The 23,401-nt window shown below is 40.1% G+C and overlaps 2 protein-coding genes across 5 annotated transcripts in view; both read right to left on the bottom strand.

Moving 5' to 3' along the window:
* Window positions 1–502: 502 nt before the first annotated feature.
* On the bottom strand, window positions 503–4,694 carry LOC127574349 (kinesin-like protein KIF9). Its single transcript, XM_052023294.1, has 3 exons — window positions 4,471–4,694; window positions 3,775–3,876; window positions 503–718 (listed from the first exon to the last, which is right to left on the bottom strand). Exons 1-3 carry the CDS (start codon window positions 4,630–4,632, stop codon window positions 545–547), a joined length of 438 nt encoding a protein of 145 aa, XP_051879254.1. The 5' UTR covers window positions 4,633–4,694; the 3' UTR covers window positions 503–544.
* A 7,008-nt stretch (window positions 4,695–11,702) lies between these two features.
* The window catches only part of nbeal2 (neurobeachin-like 2), a 192,044-nt gene continuing 180,345 nt past the window's right edge, over window positions 11,703–23,401 (bottom strand). For all 4 annotated transcript variants that reach the window (XM_052022635.1, XM_052022636.1, XM_052022634.1 and 1 more), the window contains 3 exons: window positions 21,693–21,841; window positions 17,669–17,804; window positions 11,703–15,703 (listed from right to left, as the gene is read on the bottom strand). In XM_052022635.1, the coding sequence (XP_051878595.1) occupies window positions 15,596–15,703; window positions 17,669–17,804; window positions 21,693–21,841 (393 nt within the window). In that variant the 3' untranslated portion in view covers window positions 11,703–15,595. The remainder of the gene's footprint in view (window positions 15,704–17,668; window positions 17,805–21,692; window positions 21,842–23,401) is intronic.

Genomic DNA, 23,401 nt, shown 5'->3' with positions numbered 1-23,401 from the left:
AGCTCATCCCAGAGATAAGGAAACCGTTTAGAGGAAGTGATCAAGAAGCAGACAAAATGGTAGGTTTTAAGGAGACTTCCGATGATGGGGACATATGGAGCAACGATTCATGGAACATGAAGGATTGATATCTGACAGATCTGCCACTGAGGGTGACATCAGTTCTTCTTTCTAATGTTTCAGTGATTTTAGCACCTGAGCTTTTGTCAAGTCACTCTATCCACCTTAGAGAAATGACAAGCATTCACTTGGAACACATCCTATTAGTCATAATTCAAGTGCACTTAGACATGAGTTTCAAATATGTTAGAAGTTCTAATACTTCATATCACTTATTGCACTGATTGGAAAATCAGGTTTCCATACACAGCTACTGCACGGCCAACTGCAACTTTACTTCCACATTCACACTGCTGAAATAGGTTTTTCTTTCAATGTTGTAACAACAGGTTCTATTCCCTTTGAGGTCAACAACAAGATCCTTATACTCATGAAAATGGCTAGAGTGAAATTCCTCATGTCTTCCCAATTAGAAAATTTAAATCTACGTACTACTGAAGCCATTTATTGTGCTGGAGACTGCTTTCTTTGCAACGGCATCATACACAACATCCTGTGGAACATCATGGAGAATCTCATCTACTTTGAATAACCAATCGCAATGTTGGTTGTTGGCTACCTCCTTACGCTGGTCCCGTCTGGTGTGAATTTTTATTGTCTGCAAAGCATGTTAAAAGTAAACAGCAGTTATTTGTCTAAACTTGGAAAATCATTTCAAACTAAAGTTTAAATTAACACATTTGATTAATATCATGTTTAGTTCACACTGGTTCTAATGAAACTTGATGGTCTAACTCTCCCATATGCTGTGGCAGAATTAAGATTGACAGCTATGTGTGAAAAAGGTCCACTGGAGTAAAAAGTAAAATCTGTATCAATTCCAAGGTAACTTCAACCAATTTAGATCTGAACTGAGCTTGAGTACTCAATCTTCTTTTCCATACCCAGATGGGAGACATTTGCAGAAAAGTAGGGGGAAAAAAAAGACTTGCTATTCTACACATGCACTGTTTTTGATCAAGAACAGAAGATATACATAGTAATATCAAACAAATCATCCTGACTTGTTTAAAGTAATGAGCCAGGCTAGCACAGCCTGACCTGGCCTAAACTCAAATGTATCATCAAAATTTATACAACTTGGTTTGGGTAGACAGTTTCTCAGGTGTATATTTACATGACCTTTCTGTCTTTAGTCTCTTCTATTATTCCATCGAAGCCAAATATTGCTCTGATGAACAGCAGTTGATCTTTCAACTCAGCATGTTACAGTCATCAGGACACAACAATACTATAGGAAAATGTTTTCCTTAATCCAGCCTGATGTTTTCAGAGGCCTGTCCAATTAATAAAACTTTAAACTCAGGCTGTGCCCCTTTGCTCCTTGTGAAACAGACATCATTGGAAAGCTTACATTTACTGTCTGCACCAAGCGGTTCTCATAAGATGGTGATTGCTTTTTCTTTTGTACATGATGCTCAAGGAAGTTAGCACACAATAATTAGGAAGGCAAATGTAAGGTTGGCCTTTATTGCAAGAGGATGGAGTAAAGGCAAGTCTATCAACAACTGAATGGAGTGTTGGTGAGACCATACATTTAAGGAGGGATATACTTGCACTGGAAGCAGTTCAGATTGAAAAGCAAAAAAAAAGCAGAAAATCCAAATAAAAAAAAACAGAATATGCTGGAAATAGTGTTCTAATTGTATTCTAATTTTGCCTCTACCTGATGAAAGATCAAAGCTGGTGAAGGATTGCAGATGATTTTTCTGGAGGAGAAGTAAATAAAAGGAATTGAATGAGGGCAGAAGGGATAGATAAAAAAAAGCTGGAACTGATTTTCTTCCGTTGATGCTGCCTAACTTGTTGAGTATTACCAGCATTTTCTGTTTTTATTTTACTGGCTTAATTCTTGAGATGAAGGGATTATCTGATGAGGAAAGTTTGAGCAGACTGGCCTACAATCATTGGCATTTAGAAGAATGAGATGTGATCTTATTGAAACACAATAATCCAAGGGGCTTGACAAGGATGAGAGGATGAGAGGATGTTTCCCCTCATGAGGGAAATGCTCAACCCCAGACAAATGTGGAGCTAAATCACTGAATATATTCAAGACTGGGATATATTTTTGGTCTACAGGGGAGTCAAGGATTAATGAAAAGTGGAGCTGAGGGCACAATCAAATGATCCAAGATTTCATTGAATGGTAGATCAGACTCAATGGGCCATTCGGCCTATATTTTTTTGTGTTCCACTGATTTTCTTATGCATCTGCCATATGGGAATGGTTGAGAGTTATTCATGAACTATGGACTAAAATTACATGCAGGACTCATGTATCAATATATTTTTACATCAGCCCTTTAATGTAATAAAATATTCAAAGCACTTCACCAAAGCATGATTGGGAAAAATTGACACCAAATCAAAGAAAACATTAAGGCTGGCGAGTATGAAAGCTAGATCAAAAAGAAAGGCATTAAGACTGGTGGATGCAATTTCACAGCACCACAACTGGCATGCCAAAGGTGGGGCACAGAATGACAGGGATATATCACAGTTCACAGTTAAAGGATAACAGAGGTAACAGAGGATTGTAGAACTAAAAGAGGTTATACTGAATAGAGAGGTGAGAACAATGAGCAATCTGAGCACAAAAAGAAAAATACTAAATTTGAATCACAGATGAAACAAGAGCTAAAATATGCCTGCAGCATATTATTAGGAAATCAGTTGGGTTTTCTTAACAAATCAATTTGTAATAAATTTGTTTTAGAATGGCTGTCAGGCTGTCTAACATATTGCAGGACATGAAGAACCATTAATCAGCACCTACGTATATGTAGTTAATGCATTTACTAGCTAGTTATGTCCCATAGTATACACTTCGATTCATAGAAAATTTATGACATAGGAGCCCAATTGATCCACTGAGTCTGTGCAGGTCAATAAAGAACCACCCAGCTTAATTCCTCTTTCCAGTACTGCAGGTCACAGTTCTTTAAATAAACATCCAAATGCTTTCATATATGATGAGTATTCCTGCTTCTACCACCTACACAGGCAAATTTACCCATCTCCCCTTTAATATTTTTACCAGTTATTTTAAATCAATGCTCTATTTGTTTCTTACCTCTCTCCTAAGGAAAATTGGTCCTTTCTATTTACACATAATTTTGTATACCTTAATTCCCTAGTCTTCTCTGGTCCAAGGAAAATAAACTACATAGCCAATCTTTTCTCACAATGACAATTTTCCAATGTCTTTTTCCTTCACACCTTTCAAATATAACCCCAAGCTTTGAATGTTCTCTTGCCTTGTTTTACTCCCCCTCCCCTCAGATGTATTAGCTCACATAATTCTATGTTAATTACCATTTGCCACTTTCTACCTAACTACCCAACTATCTATGCCTTCCTGCAGTCCTTTCTTCCTCAATGTTATCATGCTGCAATGGCCCCTTAACAGAGAAGTAGCTGCAATATTGATTTAATACAGGCTATTACAATTGCTAGTATCGCAGTGGTTAAATCTCCTGAGGTTATAAATTAGCCTAAATTCAATTGACAAACCACTTTACACAAGGCCAAATGTGGTGAAATGAGGGTTATTTTATAATAATAATTGCTATATTCTCCAATAATTTAACTGGATTTTCACCATTATTTCACCATTATTTCACTATGGTCTTCTACAATACTCTTACTTACTTCATTGTCAGGGGAGCACTCAATCATATCTGCTGCAAAATTAGCTGTTGTCCTGATTCTTACAAACACCTTCACACCCATATTTTTGCTGCCCATGTTAAACTGAAAATGTAATGAAGAACATTAGAGAACAAAATATTAGACATTCCTCCAGCTTCAAAACTCTAAGATCAATGGAAGTACCAGCAATGCCATAAAGGCTTGTGACTGAGGGTATAACTGTAAATAAACCAAGGTTCTTTTTAATCTTAGTGACTGAAACATTTACCGTCTTGACAGGTTAAATTGTTGAAGGCCTCAAATGCAAATATATTTAGTAGGGCAATCTAATGGAATCTCCCTTGAATTAAGGGAATTTTGAAAGATTAGATTCAACACATCAATTATTTCAGTAGCCATGTCTTTTTAAGGTCCCATCAAGACTTGGAGACTTGTCAGCCAGAGCTCCAATAACTTATGCAGTACCACTGCCCCGGTGATTGTAGTTTTCCTATGGGTGCTTGTCCACGTCCACTTTCCAACAGGGATATAACCAAATAGCGTTCAAGTTATTTCCACATGTCCTTCCATTCCCCCCTCTACCTGCCCTCTGAACCACCGAGCCCAACTAAAGACATTCTAAAGGGTAAGATTGAAGAAGCATTTCCAAAGTATTGCTGCTTCCTAAGTTGAGCGGGGGAAACACTGAAGACTTACTGTCGCCGGTATCTCGTCTCTCTGCCCTCCTTCCTCCGTCTCTCCCGTCACATTCAGAAAGCTCCCAGGCCGGGCCAGTGACACCTTGGAAACTGTACCCATGGTAACAGCGCCAGAGTTCTTTGCCGTAAGTAGGCCCTTCGATGGATTCGATCCGTCCATTGACGGCGCGCAAGCCGGTTTACAACCTCTCCGCTCCCGGAGCCGGTCGCGGTGTATTTCCCCCACTCACATTGTGAGCACCCGATGGCGACCGTTGCCATGGCTCGGTCGCTGTGGAAACACGACGCGCGCACCGCGAGGAACGTGGCCGTCATCACGTGGTACCCTTGGTTTGCGCCCCTTCGCTCAAGTGTTGCCATTCCTGTTATGTTTGGGCGATTCATTAAAGTGGGATGAAGCGGTTAGTCGTGCTCTTCCTGAAAAATATAAGCATTGGAGGAAAACCTAGAACACTGCATATCTGGAAGTGGATCGCCCTGGCAAAAACAAAACACCGCAGAAGCGGGAAATCCGAAATAAAACAAAGTACTGGACATCCATAAGTTCTAATTAAACACCAATTGATACATTCCCTCTCCACGGACTGTCTGCGCTGCTGCCGATTTCCAGCATTTTCGGCTTTTATCCCTCTGGTAATGTTACTTAACTAGTGGTAGGTGGTGGAAATCTCGAACTTCACTAAACGAAAGCAAAATACAGATTGCTGGAGGAATTGAGCGAGTCAGGCAGCGTCTGTGGAGGCAGAGGGAAGGTCGAGACCCTGCATCAGGACTGACCGACTGCATCAGGAATGAACGCTCTTTCATGAACGACATAAATGGCGCGGCCTTTATCACTGTGCCAAGTTACTGAATTCTATGTGAATACAGAGGCATTTATAAATCTATTAAGAACCCTCGTAACATAGTAAACTGGGAAAACTTGGGGCAATGCCTCCTCAGTGCGCTCGTGTTTAGAATGCTTCAGGGCAGAGAACTTGGCCTTCCGCATCCGGACCGCATAATACCGACAGGGAGACACTGAGGCCAGGGAGAAATAAAATCAGAAAATGCTGGAAATTATTATTGGTTTATTATTGTCACTTGTACCGAGGTACAGTGAAAAGCTTGTCTTACAAACAGATCGTACAGGTCAATTCATCACACAGTGCAGTTACATTGAGTTAGTACAGAGTGCATTGAAGTAGTACAGATAAAAACAGTAACAGTACAGAGTAAAGTGTCACAGCTACAGAGAAAGTGCAGTGCAATAAGGTGCAAGGTCACAACAAGGTAGATCGTGAGGTCATAGTCCATCTCATTGTATAAGGGAACCATTCAATAGTCTTATCACAGTGGGGTAGAAGCTGTCCTTAAGTCTGGTGGTACGTGCCCTCAGGCTCCTGTATCTTCTACCCGATGGAAGAGGAGAGAAGAGAGAATGTCCTGGGTGGGTGGGGTCTTTGATTATGCCGGCTGCTACACCAAGACAACGAGAAGTAAAGACAGAGTCCAAGGAGGGGAGGCTGGTGTCCGTGATGCGCTGGGCTGTGTCCACAACTCTCTGCAGCTTCTTGCGGTCCTGGGTAGAGCAGTTGCCGTACCAAGCCGTGACACAATACTCAGTAGGTCAGGCCTCATATGTGGAAGAGAAAGAGAGCTAATGTCTCAGGTTGAAGATTTTATCCGTAAGTCTGGAGGATTCGAGGGCTGGAATTACACGCTATTGGAATAAGTCTCCCTTTACCACCTGTCTTCAGCTGCCAAGGTCAGTGTTTGGCATTTCTTCTCAGAACTTATCCGTTAGTGAATTTGGGGTCTTAATTTTTAAAAAAAGTTTGCCATTATTTTCCACATACCTGTGTAATATGCCTTGAGAAAACTTTTGACATGAAGGTGAAATTTAAATTCATGAAAATCAAACAAAAATCTGCAGATGCTGGAAATCTAAAATAAAAACAGAAAATGCTGAAGGATCTTCAACCCGCAACATTAACTGTGTTTCTCTCTACACATATGTGGCCTAATCTGCTGAATATTTCCAGCATTTTCTGGAAGTTAAATTTGTGTTTGTTTTTCATCTTTTTTTCTTCAGCAGTCCAGCAGCTGTCCATAGAGTTAATGTAGATCAGGCCTTAATGTCAGATGCAAGAACATTAGGTTATCAATCTCAGCTTAGTCACAGCCTGTTGTTTCAAAGTCAGAATGTTGTAAGTTTCAAGTTTCAAATTCAGTGACTTGGCCTTCGATTAGGTTCCGTGGGGAGAGTTAGCTAATTGGACTCGGAATTGGCTTGATAGGAAGCTGAGGATGATAGTGGAAGTTTGTTTACCGGACTGGAAGCCCATGACTAATAGTGTTCCCCAGGGACTGGTGCTAGGCCCATTGTTTGTCACCTATATCAATGATTTGGATGAGAATGTACAAGGCATGGTTAGTAAGTTTGCAGATGACATTAAAATAGATGGTGTCGTTGACAGTGAAGATGGTTATCAGAATTTACAGAGAGATCTTGATCAGCTGGGTAAGTGGGCCGGGGAATGGCAAATTGAGTTTAATTTGTATAAGTGCGAGGTGTTGCATTTTGGGAAGACAAATGAGGGTAGGACTTTCATAGTGAATGGTGGGGCCCTGGGAAGTGTTGTAGAACAGAGGGACCCAGGAGTACAAGTACATGGTTTCCTGAAGGTGGTGTTACAGGTAGATGGGGTGGTGAAGAAAGCTTTTGGCACGCTGGCCTTCATCAGTCAGGTCATTGAGTATAGAAGTTGGGATGTTATGTTGCATTTGTACAAGATATTGCTGAGGCCACATTTGGAATATTGTGTTCAGTTTTGTACACCCTGGTATAGGAAAGTTGCCATTAAGCTGGAAGGAGTGCAGAGGAGATTTACAATGATGTTGCCGGGACTCGAGGGACTGAGCTATGGAGAGAGGTTGAGATATTTTTCATTGGAGTGCAGGAGAATGAGGGGTGATCTTGTAGAGGTGTATAAAATTATGAGGGGCATAGATAGGGTGAATGCGTACAGATTTTTTCCCAGGTTTGGGGAATTAAGAACTAGAGGGCATATGTTTAAGGTGAAAGGGTAGAGATTTAAAAGGAACCTGAGGGGTAACCTTTTCACCCAGGGAGTGGTCAGTATATGGAATGAGCTGTCAGAAGAAGTGGCTGAGGCAGGGACATTAACAACATTTAAAAGTAATGGATAGGAAAGGCTTAGAGGGATATGGGCCAAACGCGGGCAAATGGGACTAGCTTGGATGGGAATCTTAATCGGCATGGACCAGTTGGGCCAACGGGCCTGTTTCCATGCTGTATGACTCTGTGTTAGCTAGACTGACACTCCAGTGCAGTAGGAAGGAAGTGCTGCCTTGCCAAACATGCAGTCTCTTTGGAGGTCTTCAAACTGATGCCCTATCTCTCAAGTATTCACAGAGCTGAGATATCCAGTCCAAGATTTGTTCCTCAACCATCTTCACTAAAGCAGAGTAGCCTAGAAGTTCATTCAAGTTCAATAAGTATTGGGGAACAATATTAGTTGGTTATTATGTACCATGCCAATAACCATTTTGGCCAGGAGCCTACCACTTGCAAATTCAATTGCATTTGGTGCTATTAAATTAACAGTACAAAAGGAGAGTTCCGTCCTTCACAGCTATAACTCTGCAGAGTGTTCAAACAAAAACAGGTATGATAGGGAGAGGCATGGTGAGAAGTCACTTTAAAATATATTAGTGGGAAATGAAAGAAAATGCTGAAAATACTCAGTAAGTCAGGCAAAACAAAATGGAGAAAGAAACAGTTAATTAGCATCTTGGGTTAATCACCTTTTGTCAGGACTGCATTTAAATTAAATGGGATGTACATGAGTTGAGTTCTCAGTGCTGGGGCAGCTGATATGAATAGGATGTTATGGCATCGAATGAGGTCTTGTTGGCTCCTTGCAGAATAATCCAGTCAGTTCCTTAACCCCACTCTTCACTCATCCTGCAGATTATTTTCCCTTAAATTCCCACCCAATTCTCTTTTCAAAGCCATGATTGATTCTGTCTCTGTCACCCTTTACAGGCAGTGAGGTCCATATCATAGCCATGCTCAACAGAAAATAAAATGCTCACAATCCATTAGTACTGTATCTCTTGACTATCACTTTATATCTGCATTAAATTTCACCTACCACTTGGTTTCCCATTCTGCAAGCCTTTCTGTGTCCACTTGAAGTCCATTATTATCCTTCTCAGTGTTACCACACCCCCAAGTTTGGTGTCTACTGCAAATTTTGAAATGTTATCATGCACATCCATATCCAAGTCATCAGTACAGGTGTCCTCGTGCTGACCCTGGGTAAACACCACTTACCAGCATCCTCCAGTCTGAAAATTTACTATGCCTACAACTGTCTGCTTTCTGTCATTACGCCAATGACTTATCAGTGCTGCCACTGACCCTTTTATGAGACTCAATTTTTTTAACCAGACTCTTGTGTAGGACTTTGTCAAATCTTCCAAATGACTGTTTAGACCACATAGAACAGTACAGCACAGGAACAGGCCCTTTGGTCCACAATGTTGTGCCGAACTAATTAAACACCTAAGTAAACTAACTAGTCCCTTCGGCCTACACAAGGTCCATATTTCTTCATTCTCTGCATATTCATGTGCCTGTCTAAGAGCATCTTAAACACCTCTATTGTATTTGCCTCCACCACCATCCCTGGCAGCGCATTCCAGGCACTCACCACTCTCTGTGTAAAAAAAACCTGCCTTGCACATCTTCTTTGAACTTATCCCCTCTCACCTTAAATACATGCCCTCTAGTATTTTGACCTTGGGGAAAAAGATACCAGCTGCCTACTCTAGCTATGCCTGTCATAATCATATAAATTTCTATCAGATCTCCCCTCAGCCTCTGTCGCTCCAGAGAAAACAACCCAAGTTTGCTCAACCTCTCCTCATAGCACATGCCCTCTAATCCAGACAGCATCTCGGTAAACCTCTTCTGCACCCTCTCCAAAGCCTCCATATCCTTCCTATAAAGGGGTGACCAGAACTGAATGCAATACTCCAGATGTGGCCTAACCAGTTTTATAAAGTTGCAACATAACTTCTTGACTCTCAATGCCTCAACTAATAAAGGCAAGCATGCCATATGCTTTCTTTCCTACCCTATCAACTTGTGCAGCCACTTTCAGGGAGCTATGGACTTGGACCCCAAGATCCCTCTGTACACCAATGCTGTTAGGATCCTGCCATTAACTGTTTACTGTCCCTTTACATTAGATTTCCCAAAGTGCAACAGCTCACATTTGGTCGGATTAAACTCCACGTGCCATTTCTCCACCATATCTGTGACTGATTTATATCCTGCTGTATCCTTTGGTGATCTTCTACACTATCCGCAATGCCACCAATCTTTGTATCATCTGCGAACTTACTAAACCACCCATCCATGTTTTCATCCAAGTGATTTATAGATATCACAAACAGCAGAGGTCCCAGTCTGGATCCCTGTGGAACACCATTAGTCACGGACCTCCAGCCAGAATAAGTCCCATCGACCACTACCCTCTGTCTTCGGTGGCAGGCTAATTCTGAATCCAAACAGCCGAGTCATTGTGGATCCCATGCATTTCAATCTGGATGAGCCTAGCATGTGAGACCTTGTCAAACATCTACTGCATTCCCTTCATCAACCTTCCTACAACAATGACTGCACTTAAAAAGTGGTTGTAAAGCATTTGGAGGCAGATAGTGATTATGAAAGACACAAATGTTTTTATTTTGATGGGAAAGTTTGAATGATCACTACATGACTTTTATTGTTGAACTCTTTGCTTCTTTCCCTTTCAGATTTGAGGCTGACAGATTCCATTGCACCACTACTCCTTCAGACAGAACATCACACGGGGAAATATAATGTAGAAACAGAGAAAAAGTACAAAACAAGAACAGGACATTTGGATCACCATGCCTGCACTGGCCATGATGCTAAATGAAACTAATCCCGTCTTCTGACACATGGTCCATATCCTTCTGTTCCCTGTCTGTTTGTGTGTCTGTCTAAATGCCTCCTAAATATTGCTGTCATATCTGCTTCCACTACTTCCCTGGCAGCATGTTCCAGTCACCTACCGCTCTTTGTGTAAAAGCAAAACTTGACTCACACATCTCCTTTAAACTTTCCTCCTCTCACCTTAAATCTATGACCTTTAGTATTTGATACTTCCACTCTGGGAAAATGATTCTATCTACCCTATCTATGCCTCTCATTATTTTATATACTTCAATCAGGTCATCGCTCAAGCCTCTGATGCTGCAGAGAAAACAATCCAAGTTTGTCCAACATCTCCTTATTGCTAATACATCCCCGCCCAGGCAATATCCTGGTGACCTTCTTCTGCACTCTCTCCAAAGCCTCTACATCTTTCCTGTAATGCGGCGACCAGAACTGCACACAATACACACATGTGGCTTAGCCAAAGTTTTATACAGCTGCAACATTAAGTAGAGAACTAATGGTGTACCCATTGTGTTTTGTTGCTTACTGTCAATGTTTTGATCAACAATCTGATAGCACTTTCTTGCTTCATCTTTCATGAGTTTCCTTTATGAAGTGCCCTGAAATGTTTTTCAATGTCAAAGGCATAGGTTGAATTGTGTTATGGTTCTGAGAATACATGTTAAGTGGATATGTCTTACATAAGGTTATATTGAATTTGATCATGTATCAAAAAATTCCTTTGAGGAGGTATCTATTTGTGAACCACTTAGGATTATATGACAGTCTAACATTGCCACTGCCACTTTTACCAATACCAGCATTTTATTTTCAGAATTCAAATTCTCTGTTTCCATAATGGGATTTGAAGTGTAGTTATTGTAATCCAAGCCTCTGGATTTTCAATCCAGGAACATAATCTATGTATTGCCATATCTGCTGCAGGTGAACAGCTAATGCTATAGAAGGAGAGAAAATTTATCTCGAATCTTAGTGTACTTGACAGAAAGTTGCAGAAAGTTTTCTCTATATATTTTTAATTTTTTTTTTAAAAAGGAGGAAATGAGAAAGGAGGAACTTGAGTAGTAATAATAAATGACAATAAAAGAGGAAAAGAAACACTGAAAATGAGGAATTAGGAGGAGCAAATGAAAGTGAGTCTTGACAACTTCAGAAAATGGCCCAAAATGTGTGCAACCTTAAAACTTTGCAGGATAACTTCTCAAATGAATACAAAGACAATCAAAAAGTACAATTTAAAATACATTATTTTCATATATATTTTCAGTGTTTTTCAAAGCAAAAGTTCAAGTCACAAGCAGTAAGAGAACAAATGCAGTTCAATAAAAGGCCATCGATTTATACATTTAAGGCATGTTCTCCCTTTTTTAAACAATTTCTCACACACACACACACACACACACACACACACAACGACAAATATAAAGTTAAGAAATTATTTAACTTCTACACAGATTCATTGAAATTCAAAAAATTTGATTTTCTGGAATGTACTCAGTAAAAGTCTTGTTTGCCGTCAGGCAGTGGAATAAACACAAATAGATATACTTTTTAAAACAAAACTTCAAATCCAAATTGCTATTTTACCTCATCTCATTTAAAATGTAATTTGGACTGAAAATTGACCTACAGCTACATGCCTTGATATTCATTGCTGTCAAGATGACAGATTCCACCCTGCCCCCCATAAACACCAATAGTGAAACTGACAACTTTCATACCAAATTTTATTCCCACCATCCACCCTCATCCTCTGCTCTACCTTGTTGAGGTATAATCTCATGACTGTCTTGAGTCATCTGACTACCTGGTTCAGGCTTGCCACTATCTCATTGTCTATTTGTCTAACTTGGATACCGAGTCCTGTGAGACAACAGAACCCAGTGTCCACATAGGCAAGGGGACTTTGTAGCAATGATAATTATATGTTACTATTGGTCAGGAGTAGTTAAGTTGAACGCACAAAATGCTGGAGGAACTCAGAGTCAGGCAGCATCTGTGGAGGGAAATCGGCAGTCAATGTTTTGGGTTGAGGCCCTTCATCTGGATCTCATCAATCCAAATGAAGGATCTCCACCCGAAATGTCAACTGTTCATTTCCCTTCACAGATGTTGCCTGATCGCTGAGCTCCTCCAGCATTTTGTTTGTTGCTCCAGAGTCCAGTATCTGCTGTCTTTTGTGTCTTCAAAGTTAAACTTATTCAGCTGTCAAAATGTCTATGCAAATGATGGGTCCCCAAAAAAAAACTCTGCATGAATCTTAATGCTGAAAAAGATGATGGATAACCTTTTACCCAATTTCTAGCCCTTTTTGGGAGTTGGTGTTAACTGCATATGTGCATTTCAGCAGTGATGAGATTAGGTGAAGAATACAGTTTAATTGTTCCTATTTTCTTGGGTTAGATTTTACTGAATTGATGTTAATAAGGAACTGGAATAGCAATTTTGGAACAATACTCAAAATATGGAGGGTCTTGGATGGGAGAATTGACAAAGCCAAAAGGTGTACACAAATTTGGGCCATAGCACTCAGTGACAGCTTCCATTCTGAATCCTCTCTTCTCAACTGTTGTCTTAAAAATTCACAAGTCTAAAGGCATTCTCATTAAAACTCTACCAGCAACATGAAGGGAGGACTACAAATTAGGGTGACATCTGCACATACCAGAGCCTGTTTTATTTTTGGTAGTGGCACCTCTCTCTACAAAGAAATGATTCTAAAGGTCAGGTATTTCCACTTATCTGATCAGCAAAGCAGATGTCTGGGGATTGACAGCTGATGCCCAGACATCAGTGGTGTACAGGTAATCAAGGATGGTAGCTCTGAGGTCCACCATTGGTCTTCAGTTCTTCTGAAAAGATATTGGTAGGAAGCCTTCATGAACATTCCTAGGACATGTGGTTAAGCTACTCACTATAATGCTATTAGGCAGAGGTGTCCAATATTTTGACCCAGCAGCAAAGAAGAAACAAAATTATATGTACAAATCCGGATGGCATGCAGTTTGGAGGAAATGTTAAAGATGATGATGTTCCCAAATGCATGGTTCCCTATCCTTCTAGATGTGGAAGATTTTGGTTTGGGGAGGGGTGGAGGGTTGCTATTGATGAAGCCATGAAACCCAATAAAGCATGTGGACCTAACCCATTCCCCACAAACCTGACTGAAATTGAAAAAATTTTGTCCCTCAAACTTACTTTAACAGATGAATTGTATTCAAAATACTCTTTAGAAATGACAGGATAATAGGCCCTACACATCCATGAAAATGTTTTGTTGATGTGCAAAGTCCTATTGTAGGGTACATATATGGGGGCACTATGCCAGAGAAAAGTATCAAACTGGGGGAGACATGAAAACATCAGCTACTTTCTATGAGAAATGAAAAGAGGAGCTCATTTAGATTTATGGCTGGAGAACAATTCTCCACTGCCATTTCAGAAGTATTTATAACCAAGTTAATGTGCAAAACTGAAATACATGAAGGTGGCTCAAAGCAAATCATTCAACACCTAGTGCCTTTCACCTTTCCGTTTCTGACCTGATGATGCAGATTAATTCCAGGGTCTTGTGACACTAATTTTAGCCAAATGCTCATTCATTATATCTGACCTGAAACTTTGTTTAAACTCAAGGACTGGCAGATTTGCTCAATCCTATCCTCAAGTGGCTGTATGTTAGGAGATGGAAATTTAGCTGAACCTCTCCTCACTTCCCTTACTGCTTAAGGTGGTTGAGATAAATTGCAGATGTACAACTTAATTGCACTTAGTATTAGGTGTTTCAAATTACTCTCTACATATTATTTACCACTCAAAACCATTCAATTTAGATTCTGAAACCAATCAAGGTGCTGCATCCAAATGTTTAAATCTGATTTTTTTTCAGTTCAAGGAATTAACTTAATACCTCAAAAGAGCAGTGAAAATTTGTACTACAGCATAGTTGTAAGATTGAGAATAGAGAAAGGGAAGAATCGAGAAATAATGATTAAAAGGTTTAATTTTGAAAGCAAATGCATTGCAGCATGAATGGAAATTTAGAACTTTCAGAGTTCTACAGCCTTAAAAGAAAAAAATAGGAATCAGTGTCTTAAGGTGCAATGTAGACATTTTAAGAAGGTGAGAGAAAATTGTGTGGTTAGAGATTAAAACTTTGAAGGATCAGGGAAAGAAAGAGTAATTTTCGAAATACGGGGAAAACCTTAGGGAGAGGAGCTGGAGATCAGATGGAAGAGAAGAACCGCCACCCTGATTGCAGATTGAGAAAGGCACTGTTGCAGGAAGAAAATACAGAAATATTAAAATAAGCTAATGGGAAGAAAGTCACAGCCCGCAGCTTGGTCTCTTTGGTGGAAGTGTGATGTAAAAAGAGCAAGTTGCAATCAAACACAAGAACAATTTCATCATTGCACCAATTTCCTCTCAACTAATATCTTTCAATCAAAAGCTCAGTTCTATCAATAGGGAAGGGAGCCTGAAACAGGTCCTGATTTCAGAGTCCTTAATCTAACAATGCATGACATTCAATATCAACAGTAGATGTTCACAATGGGCAAATTTACAACAGAAAAGTGAATAATGCAAAAACCAACCTGTTACAGGGAGCAACTTAATAGGTAAAGACAATCCAGCACAAATGTTTTAAATTTGAGTGATGTGTCTTATTGTGTTTATAACTTTCCCAATGTGATAAAAAAGACAAAGATACAGATGAATTATAAAATAAAATTTCCGCCCCTCAATAAACCTCTCCATTCTCTCATCATCACATCATACTACAAATTACAGTAGTTTGCACTGTGCAGGTAGAAATTGCCAAAGATTGACAATTCCATGTGAAAAAGGTTTAAAAATCCTTGAATTATTAAGGCATCTGATCCTTTTCCACTTTTCTTGTAAACATTGAACCCTTTAAATCGCTTAGATTCAAATAGGTGCTTTGGTTGGTGAAAGCAGCTCATCATATTGCTGACGGAGCCACACAACCTGTCACTTCTCCAGCCTTCCAGCTTTGCTCAGTTTTCATTCGTTTCCTTTTAAATAAATAGAAAAGGTTTTTTTTTGCTGATTGTAACAGGAAGGAGATTCTTGGTGGAATTCAGCTCATCATGTTTGAGTTTTACTTTGTGCTTGTGTCAGTCTTGTTGTACTCCGTTTCTCCAGATGACACTTGAGAAATGCGCTTGGTGGAACCCCACAACCGTCTGGTGAATTGACCTGAACGCATCTGAAACAAGATAATGGACTAAATAAGGGATATTGCTATTAACAGCCTAAATCCCTTATCCCTTCTCCTAGAGGTGTTGACCATTAATAAACCATTTAGTCCATGTACACAGCAATCCTGCACTATCTTTCTCACCCGACCATTCAATACACAAGACGGAGCTGAGTCAGGATGCTGGACATTGAAGGGCTCTTTCAGTGATCTTAAGAGTACCCTACATAAACAAAGATCAAGGTTTAAACATAGGTTTTTTTACTCCCTAAAAAGTGCCAGAATTTCATTGGAACTATTTAGAATGATTATAGTAAGGGTAATAAGTAGATCTGTAGAGAGCAGCTTGCACTGAGTTGCCACTCTCCGGCGCCATGCATTCCTTTCAAAGTAGGCTGTGGGGAGGAGCTGTTTCATATCTGACCAGAACATTGTCTGTGTAATGTCCTGAACATGAATCAAACACCAACTGAATTGCAGCTTGAAGGAAATAAATTATGACTTTGAACCCACATCATGAAATTAAAGAACAACCGGAACATAGGTCCAGGAGGAGGTGATTCAGGGCCATTGAGTCCATTCTATCATTCAATTAGATTGTGAATGAAATGCAGGTGTTGGAGGCAATGCTGGCTGCCATAGAAGAAGATATAATGAAGGCCTTATAATCTGAGACCTTATCCAGCCAGTTTAGTGGGACACACACTCACAGCTAGACTTCTCTGTGTTACACTATCTTAACAGGCTAGCCTTTACTTAGAACTCTGGCCTCCCACCAGGACAGCCTTGCTAATCTGATGGACTGCTCTCTCAATCAAAGTCAAGGTCATGGTGATTCTCAGTATTCTAACCTCAGGATCATTCTTGGCTGCTGCTGCTGCTGATCTGTGTCTCATCAGACAGTTTGTGTGTCACTGTAGTATTCAGAAGGTCATCTAAGCTCCATACTCATGGACTGAAAACTTCATCTATTTTCCTTTAGGTCTTCAGAAGGAGGTAGAGCAGGCATTTGGAGTGGCTATAACCAAAGATTTCCCCCAACATGCAGGCCTTCATAGACTGTACTCATATAGTGTTTCTCCTTACAGACACCTCCCTAGAATGTCTGACTGTTAAACCCTAGAGGGTCTCCATGGTCCCCAGCACACAGAAGATGCATCTTTCGGGCACTGGTCTCCACCGACTGTCCAGGTCCATCTCTGAGACCTTGGGAGCACTCCCTCTCCCATTATTATAGATGCTAATTTTGAATCTTTTCAGTAGTTGGTAAAGTACTGCTCGTATTGTGTCCCTCTAAAGAAGAGTTTGCAGCTGCAAGGTTATGTGCCAGGATCTGGCAATAGATGAATGGAATAGGGCACTCTGAAACTGAAACAGTGAGTTGTTTTACGCGGGAATCTGACAATGTAGTTTTGTAAACTTTGCAATGTAAAATAGTGATCTTAATGGCAAGTAAAAAGTAGAAAAGGAATTTCGAGGCAATAGCCTTTTGTTCATGTTCAGTGATGCTGTATAAAAAATTGGCTGGGATAACCTGCTCCTCTTCAAACCTTCTACAACATGCAAATATATCTTGGTTATCTCCAATACTGCACTGACCCTCAGCACTGCACCTGTTATTTAGCCTAGATTATATTTTCAAATTTCTGTGCATATCTTGAACCCATTACCTTTGTTTGCCAACTTGATCCACGTTGACACATACAAGATAAAACAAGTGCTGGAAATACTAAGCATTTGAAGTTAAGATGCTTCCAGCCCTCCATTTTTAAACCCTGCTTAAAACCTACTTCTTTGAGTAGGCTTTCAATCATGTCCCCTAATTAGTTTTTTTTAGCTCAAGGTTAATTTTTATCCCTAGGAGAGCCTTTTGGATGTTTCCTTAGATTAAAACATGCTGTGTAAAATGCAAGTTGTTGTTCAATTACTGTTATTCAACCCAGTTTCCTGTACCTTTTTCATTATTGTCCTTACCGTAGAAGGTTTTCCTGATGCCACCACAATCAGTTTCCCATCATTCAAACCAACGAGAATATGGCTGTTATCTTTGGTAACAGAGACACAGTGGATGGGAACCTTCATGACCATTGGTTGCATTGCATTCTTCAAACTGAAAACAAAACTGTAATGAATTAATAATTCTGTCCACAAAAGTCACTTATTTTTGTTTACATTCTTAGGAGCAGGATTAGATAGGCAATTCATTCCCTCAACCCTATACTAACATTCAATAAGATCATGACTGATTTGTGGCTCAGTTCCATTTACTCAACTTTGGTCCACATCCTTTAATACCCCATTTAACAAGATTCTTTGGGCCTCAATGTGGAAGCTTATTTTGAACCAGAATTCACAGACTTTTGAGGAAGAAAATTACAAGAAAACTTACAAGAATTTGTAAGAAAAATTACAAGGAGAAATTACAAGAAGAAAACAAGCTAGGAAACTACAGGCCAGTGAGTTTGACATCAGTGGTGGGTAAATTGCTGGAGAGGATTCTGAGGGACAGGATCTACCAATATTTGGAGAGACGGGGTCTGATTCAGGACAGTCAACATGGCTTTGTGCGTGGAAAATCATGTCTGACAAATCTCTTGGAGTTCTTTGAGGAGGTAACCAAGAGGGTAGATGAGGCAGTGGATGTTGTCTAAATGGAGTTTAGCAAGGCCTTTGACAAGGTTCCTCATGCCGAACTAGTCTGGAAGGAAGATCGCATGGTATCCTGGGGTAGATAGCAGATCAGATTCATAATTGGCTCAGTGGTAGGTAGCAGAGGTGGTGGTCGAGGGTTGTTTCTCAGACTGTATGTGGTGTGCCACAGCGGTCGGTGCTGGGAACTTTATTGTTTGTAATTTATGTAAATGATTTGGATGTGAATGTCCAAGGCATGGTTAGTAAGTTTGTAGATGATACTAAAATAGGTGGTATTATAGGTAATGTAGAAGGTTATGAAACATTACAGGGGGATCTTGATCAGCTGGGTATGTGGGTTGAGGATTGGCAAATGACTTTCAATCCAGATAAATGTGAGGTATTGCATTTTGGGACTTCAAACCAGGGTAGGACTTATACAGTGAATGGTGGGGCCCTGGGGTGTGTTATGGAACAGAGGGACCCAGGAGTGCAAGTGCATGGTTTGCTGAAAGCAGCATCACAGGTAGGGAGGGTGGTGAAGAAGGCGTTTGGCACACTGGCCTTCATCAATCAGGGCCTTGAATATAGGAGTTGGGAGGTTATGTTACAGTTATATAAGACGTTGTTGAGGCCACATTTGGAGTATTGTGTACAGTTTTGGTCACATAGAGGAAATATCTTATTAAACTAGAAAGAGTGCAGAAAAGATTTTCCACGATGTTGCCTGGACTTGGGGCCTGAGTTACAGGGAAAGGTTGCGTGGACTAGGACTTTATTCCCTGGAACATAGGAGATTGAGGAGTGACCTGATAGAGGTATATTAGATCATGAGGGGCATAGACAGGATGAAAGCACATTGTCTTTTTCTCAGGGAAGGAGTGCTAAGAACAAGAGGGCATACGTTTAATATAGAGGTGAGAGATTTTAAAAGGGATGTCAGCGGCAGCTTCTTTATGGAAAGGGTGGTGTATATTTGGAATGAGCTGCCAGAAGTAGTGACTGAGGTGGGCACATTAGCCACATTTAAAAGCCATTTAGGTAAGTACGTGGATAGGACGGGTTTAAAGTGCTATGGGCCAAACGTGGGCTGATGGGACAAGCTTGCTTGGCTACACAGTCAGCATGGATGAGTTGGGCCAAACGGCCTGTTTCCATGCTGTATGACTCTATGACTCTACAGATTTCCATGATCTTGTGTCTGTGTAACAAAAAAGTGCCAACTGGTTTCCCAAGGGACCTTGTTTGAATTTTTAAGAAGTGTAGTTCCCTCTTCTGAATTCCCCCACCGTGGAAATCAACTTTCTCTGTATCTTTTCCATTGAATTCCTATATAATTTTAAATACCTTGATTAGATCATCCTTAACACTTAAAGAAAGGAATACTAACCCAAGTTCATGGAACCCATCCTCAATTTAACCCCTTCTGATCTGGTATTATTTCTGCTGTATTTGCTCAAAAGTCAATACTTATTTTCTGCCTTGACTTTGGATATGTGAGTTCAGCACCATTGCACTGGCCAATGCCAAGGCCTTTACTTTGCAGCCTGGTGGCAAAAAATGTAGCTGAGTTCATGAAATCATGAAGAAAATGGAGTAAGGTTTTCTGTATCCAAAAGGGAAATTTATGGTATACGGGACATTTATAATGGGATCGCAATTTTTTCATTAAATCAACAAAGGTTGCTGAGGAGCAGCTGGAATTCACCAGGATAACTCCAAGGAGGCAGATGGTGACATCATTGTGCAGCTACAAGCATGTAGTGACTTGCAGGACTGATAAGACTACAGCTGGGGATCTGAAGTAGGACTTGATTTTCTCTGTTGTTTTCTCCTTCTCTGGGGGTCCACCTGATTCAGAGCTTGGCCCTGGAAGCCTACCCTATGCAGCACTCAGTTCCAGGCTCCAAACTGGGCCTGGGCATCAGGAACTTGACTGAGCACAGCTGCAGCTCCTATAACATGAGGCGCAGTACTGCTGGGTACAAGCCTGTTACTGCAATAGCTGGGCATTGAACTGGTAAGCAGAAGTCTATCACTATTACATGGGTACAGTACTGATGTATATATGTCTGTCATTCTATAAAGCTGGGGTACTGAACTGGTGGATATAGGTCTGAACTATTATAACACCAGGGTATAGGTCCGTCACTGTCGACACTGGATTACAGTATTGGCGGGTACACATCCATCAGTGGCACTAATTGCAATTTCAAAGAGACCATACAAGGATGATAGGCTGTAAAATTATTTGAATTACCATCCTTACCATGGCCTAAAATTCAGATTTTATATGTTTGAAACAGGTACACATTTGTGAACTTTAAGAATTCTCAGACAAAGCCAGTGCTGTGAAGTTCAGTGGTTATTGACAGGACGCAGAGAAAATGTGTGCAGCTTCCTGACTTATAGTGGGAATATTTTTTCCTCCCACGATCAGTTGACCTTAAAAAAACCACTTAGGTAGTTTGTACTTTTTTCTGAATGACCTGGAAGTTTGCATTTCATTAAGAGGTAGTTCTAAAAGCAGAGGACAAAAATGCTTTTTAAAAAAAAGATCCAATTTTAGAAATGGGTAACTGGCAGATGTGTACAACCTTCCTTTTCCTCCTCTTTTTTTCCAATATCATTTCACACAATGTCCAAGTTTACAGATTTCACTTTGGCCTACTGAACCTGTGTTAACCCTGGGATCTCCTGTACTACAGTGGCACCATCATTAATCCCAAATGCAACATGCCCCACCCACAACCTGTCCCTTGCCTCAATTTGATTATATGAAGAGGTAATTCTAAAGCAACATTCCAGATAATTCAGAAAAAATACAAACTATCTAAGTGTTTTCTTAAGGTTGGCTGATGACAGGGGACAACATTTCCCCATTTTCTTAAGTGAGAAAGCTGTACACATTTTCTCTGTGTCCTCTGTCAAGAACCACTTAACTTCACAGCACCAGCTTTATCCAGCAATCCTTCAAGTTCACAAACATGCACCTGTCTCTAATGTAAAGTCTGGAAGGGAGGCAATGACAGGGATGATAATTTAAAATCTTACAACCCATCATCCTTGTACTATTCCCAAAACTCTCACTTTAGGTGTGGCATGGCTCCTGATATAGAGTATAGCTTCACTATGTTGTATCAATAACATTCTTAGTTTAACTGGTTTCACTCATTAGTTGAACTTGGGAGCACCTTCATCAGTATGACACCTGAGCCATGGGTTGCTAATAAATGTATCAAGAAAGCCAGGAAACAGAATTTTAAGTTGATAACACTTCTCCAAGACTTTCAGTCTCCTCAGAGTTTAATGAGAAGCTAATGTCTTCTCTGTGCTATAAAATGGGGTAGAAATCAGAGCACTCTACCTTTGAAGATCCCGTACATGCAGTGAGCACTGCTCAGTACCCAGCACCACAAACTCTTCAACGATGCTCATCGCGGACACCTGCTCATCCATGGTCACAGATGCTAAGTGCTTGCCATTTATAGAATAAAGGTGCAAGAAGATTTTATCCTAGATTAAGAATAACACAATAAAGTGCAGGAATAATAATGAAAGGAGATGATTGATAGGAGACATTTAATCCCACAAAAGACTATTTAAATTGACATTGAGATGACATTCAAACAACAAAGGACAACTTATTGCTAATTCTTAACACTGGTAATCTTCACAGTAGAAGGGTATAAAGTTACGAGAAAAAGTAAACTAAATTCAAAACAGTTTATAGAAGTGAAAAACCAAATGAATTTAAAAATTGATAAACTCTTAAGGAAGTAGGAAAGCAAGAGTGGAAACAATGTGTATTTACTCAAATTGGCAGGATTTAATAAGTGTATTCTGGGGATCCATACTATTGTTTGAAATGATTCCTATATATAAGAAGGGAGATAGAAAGAATCCATAGACCAGTTAGCTTAAAGTCAGTGACAGGAAAGTTAATAAAACTGTAATTCAAAAAATTTGATAGAAAAATATTTAGAAAGTAAAGATATAATGAAATGTAGACACCATGCATTTCAAAAGGGGAACTAATGCCTAAACCAAGATGCATTCAAGGGAAAGCAAGATAAATACTAGGGTAAATGGATAAGATGATGGAATTAGATGCAAATGAGTAGGAGGATCTCAAATGGAGTACGGGCAATGCCATGAACTTTTATCTCAGAATGCAATTTGCTCACTTATACATTTTAACTTGGCGATGTATTGCATATTTTGTTTAATCTCAAGGAACTTTATTGTGCACCAGCCAGATATCTTAGGGTACCCTGGTAGGTAAATGGAAGTGAAGATTGGTGAATAGAACAGGTTAAGTATTTTTTCAACGATGGATGTAAGATTTTACTGCATCCATCAATCACATCTGTTATTGCCTCAGCATCAAGACTCTCCTCCATGTGATCTCTTCTCAAACCATATCCCCACTATTCATGACCTCTATGGGTCTTTTCTACATTGTTTCTCCTTAAAACTACCCTACTTCTCAAGTGCAATGTGATCTTTGCATCCCCCTGATCATTTCCAAGATATTCCCCTTCCTGCTCCTCTCCCTGCTGGCCCCTACCCCTTCTTGGATAGTTGTTCAGGATCGTGGAAAGGGAAACAGTTAACATTTCAGGTCTGAACGGAAAAAGAGGGAAAACAAGTTAGTTTTCAGTAGTGAGGGTGATGGGGTGGGATGGGTAGAACAAAGGGAACACCTCTGATTGGGCGAGTCCAAATGGGTTAATGGGGACAGTTAGAGAAGCAGTTAGAGTATTGTGCTTCTTTGTCCATGTAATGTGTTGCTAATAGTGAGGCTGTGGGCAATGCCCAACAGAACAAGGTATAGTAACAGAAAAAATCTTTGCCACAATGATGACAGAAATGGTCATTTCTGATGCAGACACTTTTGTTTATAAATCTGGAACCTCTGAGGCAAATAGAATCATATTTACATTTTTAAGTAGGAACTCCATAATGTGGATTATTTCCATGAGCGATGGAGCAGGAAATGCCTACCAAATGTAAGTTTTGAGTTATTCTTGTGTTGGAAATGTTTTTCTGGAGCTCCATAAGATAATGTGGGCC

This window comes from Pristis pectinata, chromosome 9 (assembly GCF_009764475.1).
Source record: "Pristis pectinata isolate sPriPec2 chromosome 9, sPriPec2.1.pri, whole genome shotgun sequence".
Classification (NCBI taxonomy): Eukaryota; Metazoa; Chordata; class Chondrichthyes; order Rhinopristiformes; family Pristidae; genus Pristis; species Pristis pectinata.
The sequence above is the reverse complement of the archived record's forward strand: the minus strand, read 5'-3'. Positions and strand labels throughout refer to the sequence as shown.